We start from the raw sequence: 3,308 nt of genomic DNA on the forward strand, positions 1-3,308 counted from the left end.
ACCCCCACCCCCCCGCCGCTGCCCTCCCTGGTTAAGATGTGGGAATGAGCTGGGCTGGGATTTGGCTCAGTGGCAGAGCCCTTGCCTCGTAAGTGTGGGGCACTGGGTTTGGTCCTTAGCACCATATCAAAGTAGATAAATAAATTAAATGGGGGTATTGTGTCCATCCACAACTAAAAAATATTTTTTAAAAAGATGTGGAATGAGCTAGTTTATGCCAGTGAGCAAGTTATGGTAAGCCATCTTATGTAATGGCTATTTCTTCTGCATTTCGTAAGTAAGGAGATGATAAATAGATACACAGGATCTCTATTAATCAATTGAGTATTTATTAAGTAACTTGCATTTTGGGAGATGCAGAAGTATCTGTGGTTCCTGATCTTGATGAGCTCATAATTTAGTTAGGTAGACAAGATAAACATGATTTATAAAGTAGCATATCAAGTGATATTTAAGTATAAATGTCAAAGGAATACAGAGGGGAGAGATACAAATATATTCAGCTGTTATTGCTGGGAAAGATTTTCTGGATGTTGTTAAGGTTGAGGTAGGACTTATAGAATGGAAAGGATTTGAATGGGAAAAGTAGAGGGAGGTATAACTTGCAGGTGCATATCTCTTTTCAGGGAGCTTCGATACATTTTTAAATGGAAAATGTAATATGTGCACATGATAAATTTTATAATGAACAATGTCTTTTTTACCCATTCCCTTTTTCTGTTACTCCCAAAGCCAATCACTGTTACCAGTATATTTTCATAAATATTGTGTTAATATAAATACACACAAATATATCCCTTTTTAAACATTTCTGTACCTTGATTTTACCACTTAATATTTTCTTTTTTAAAACTATTTTTTAATATTTATTTTTTAGTTGGACACAATATCTTAATTTTATTTATTTATTTTTATTTTTTATGTGTTGCTGAGGATCGAACCCAGGGCCTCACATGTGCTCGGCAAGCGCTCTGCCGCTGAGCCACAACCCCAGCCCACCACTTAATATTTTTCCAAACTGGCACATATAGATCTTTCACATTCTTTTCTTGGTTGTATAGTATTGCACTATCAGGTATACCATGACTTTTTCATCAATTGCCTGTTGATGGACATTAAACAATAAAATGCAGTGAAAACTTATATTTACATATTTACATGTGACTGCAAGTCTATAGGATAAATTCTAAGCAACAAGTGATTTATTTTTATTTTTATTTTTTTGCATTGCTGGGGATGGAACTTAGGGCCTCAGGCATGCTAGGCAAGTTCTCTCTACTCCCCAGCACCAGCAAGGGACTTCTGATTACTAGTTGTAGCATGGTTGTATGTGGTAAGGGTTGATATTTACCTGGTGGTAGTTTGAAGCTTTAAAGGTGCATGGTCCATAGGAGATTTCTTAATTGGGACCTGTCCAATGGTTCTGACAGTAGCCACCTCAGGTTGAATAATATTTACTATTTCTTTTCATTCTTCCTTCCCTCTAGACAAACCTACCTATCTTTAAGCTGAAAGAGTCCTGTGTACGGAGGCGCTACAGTGACTTTGAGTGGCTGAAAAATGAGCTGGAGCGAGATAGTAAGGTATGGCCCATTCCCTGTGAGGTACCTTCAGAGGAGATCTACATAAGCTGAAAGGGCATAAGCACAGTCTATAAAATCTTGAAGGGAATGGACAGAATGAATACACTTTTATCTACCAAATGTCAATATATTTGGCATGGGAATACCCCTTGAAACTGCAGGAGGTAAGTTTAGGACAATTTTAGTTTTCTTATGTTTAGTTTTTGATACTGGGAATTAAGCCCAGGGGCAGTTTACCACTGAGCTACACCCTCAGCCCTTTTTATCTCATATTTTGAGACAGGGTCTTGCTATGTTGCTTAGACCCTTGCTGAGTTGCTGAGGCTGGCCTTGAACTTGTAACCCTCCTGTCTTAGCCTCCTAAGTTGCTGGAATTACAGGTGTGCACCATTGTGCCCAGCTAAGAGAATTAAAAAAATATTACTTCACTTAGTGGCTAGTAAAGTTGTACAAAATAACCCCTTATAGGTACTAAAAATGTAAAATATAGTGTCGGGAAAGACCCAGCTAAATTCTTGAATGGTGGTGGTTTGTTAAGGAAAGGTAGGAGTACTTGGACTTTATTTCCTTTCTTTTGAGATGGTAAAATCATCTTTCCACAAAAACAGATCAATATGAACTATCCTGACTGTTCTTGTAGTCTTAGTTTTTGTAAGTTACTGGGCTTGGGACAGGATGGACCCTATGCCTAATAAGAAATGAGGTATACAGGGTCTGAGGATGTAGCTCAGTGGTAGAGCATCCTCAAGGCCCCGAGTTGGATCCCCAGTACCACAAAAAAGAAAGAAAAATATGAATAGATGAGGTATACAGTGCTTTACCATCACATTTGCTCTCTTTCCTTTTTCCATGGGGTGATATTTTGCATCTCCCTACAGATTGTAGTACCACCACTGCCTGGGAAAGCTTTGAAGCGGCAGCTCCCTTTCCGAGGAGATGAAGGGATCTTTGAGGAATCTTTCATTGAAGAAAGGAGGCAGGGCCTTGAACAGTTTATTAACAAGTAAGCCCATTTCCCAGGAGGCCCTATTTGTTACTTTTCCATTATGGGTTTTCTGTTTTGTCTACCTCATCTTTTGTAATGGCTACTGTGATGTAGTGCTGATTGTGTGGTGGGCTGACTGGACAGTGAAACTCCATTCCTCTGAGCAAAATTCTGGTCCTGAAAGAGCACTGCATGTTAACGATTGTATCTAGGCATTTCTGTACCTTGTCTCTCTATCTCCCTTCCCCTTTACAATATTAGGGTTGAGGTAGTACCCTACTGCTGTCCTACAGTGGTTCAAACCTTAAGGCTGACCTTGCCCTTCCTCCCCTGTCTGCACTCCCACCCCTCTGCTAATGTTCTCTGATTTCAAATATTACCGATAACCATCTTGGTCTCTTTATAGAATTGCTGGGCACCCACTGGCTCAGAACGAACGCTGCCTACACATGTTCCTACAGGAGGAGGCAATTGACAGGAACTACGTCCCCGGGAAGGTGCGCCAGTAGGAGTCCCTCTCACCACTTACCCTCTACTTTCCTGCTGAAATGACATTGGTTTTTACACTAAGCCTCTCTCTCTCTTTGATCTGAAGTTGGCTGCCCATCCCCTGGTTTGATAGACTGTCTGGCATTGTGCCCCTTGGTACCTGACTATACCGTGTGGGTACTCTGCTTGGATCCTTGTCTCTGAGGAGAAGTGGGAAACCACAGGAAGATGCCCTTTGGTTGGGAGTGGGG

At 40.6% G+C, this 3,308-nt stretch overlaps 1 protein-coding gene across 1 annotated transcript; it reads left to right on the forward strand.

Moving 5' to 3' along the window:
* Positions 1-1,487: 1,487 nt before the first annotated feature.
* Positions 1,488-3,138, forward strand: Snx12 (sorting nexin 12; the record flags this gene model as incomplete). The annotated part of the gene is made up of 3 exons (XM_015476832.1): positions 1,488-1,583; positions 2,462-2,586; positions 2,975-3,138. Coding segments are annotated over 3 exons (324 nt in total), but the record flags the coding sequence as incomplete, so codon positions are not given.
* Between the last annotated feature and the right edge of the window lie 170 nt (positions 3,139-3,308).

This window comes from Marmota marmota, unplaced genomic scaffold, assembly GCF_001458135.2.
Source record: "Marmota marmota marmota unplaced genomic scaffold, marMar, whole genome shotgun sequence".
NCBI lineage: Eukaryota > Metazoa > Chordata > Mammalia > Rodentia > Sciuridae > Marmota > Marmota marmota.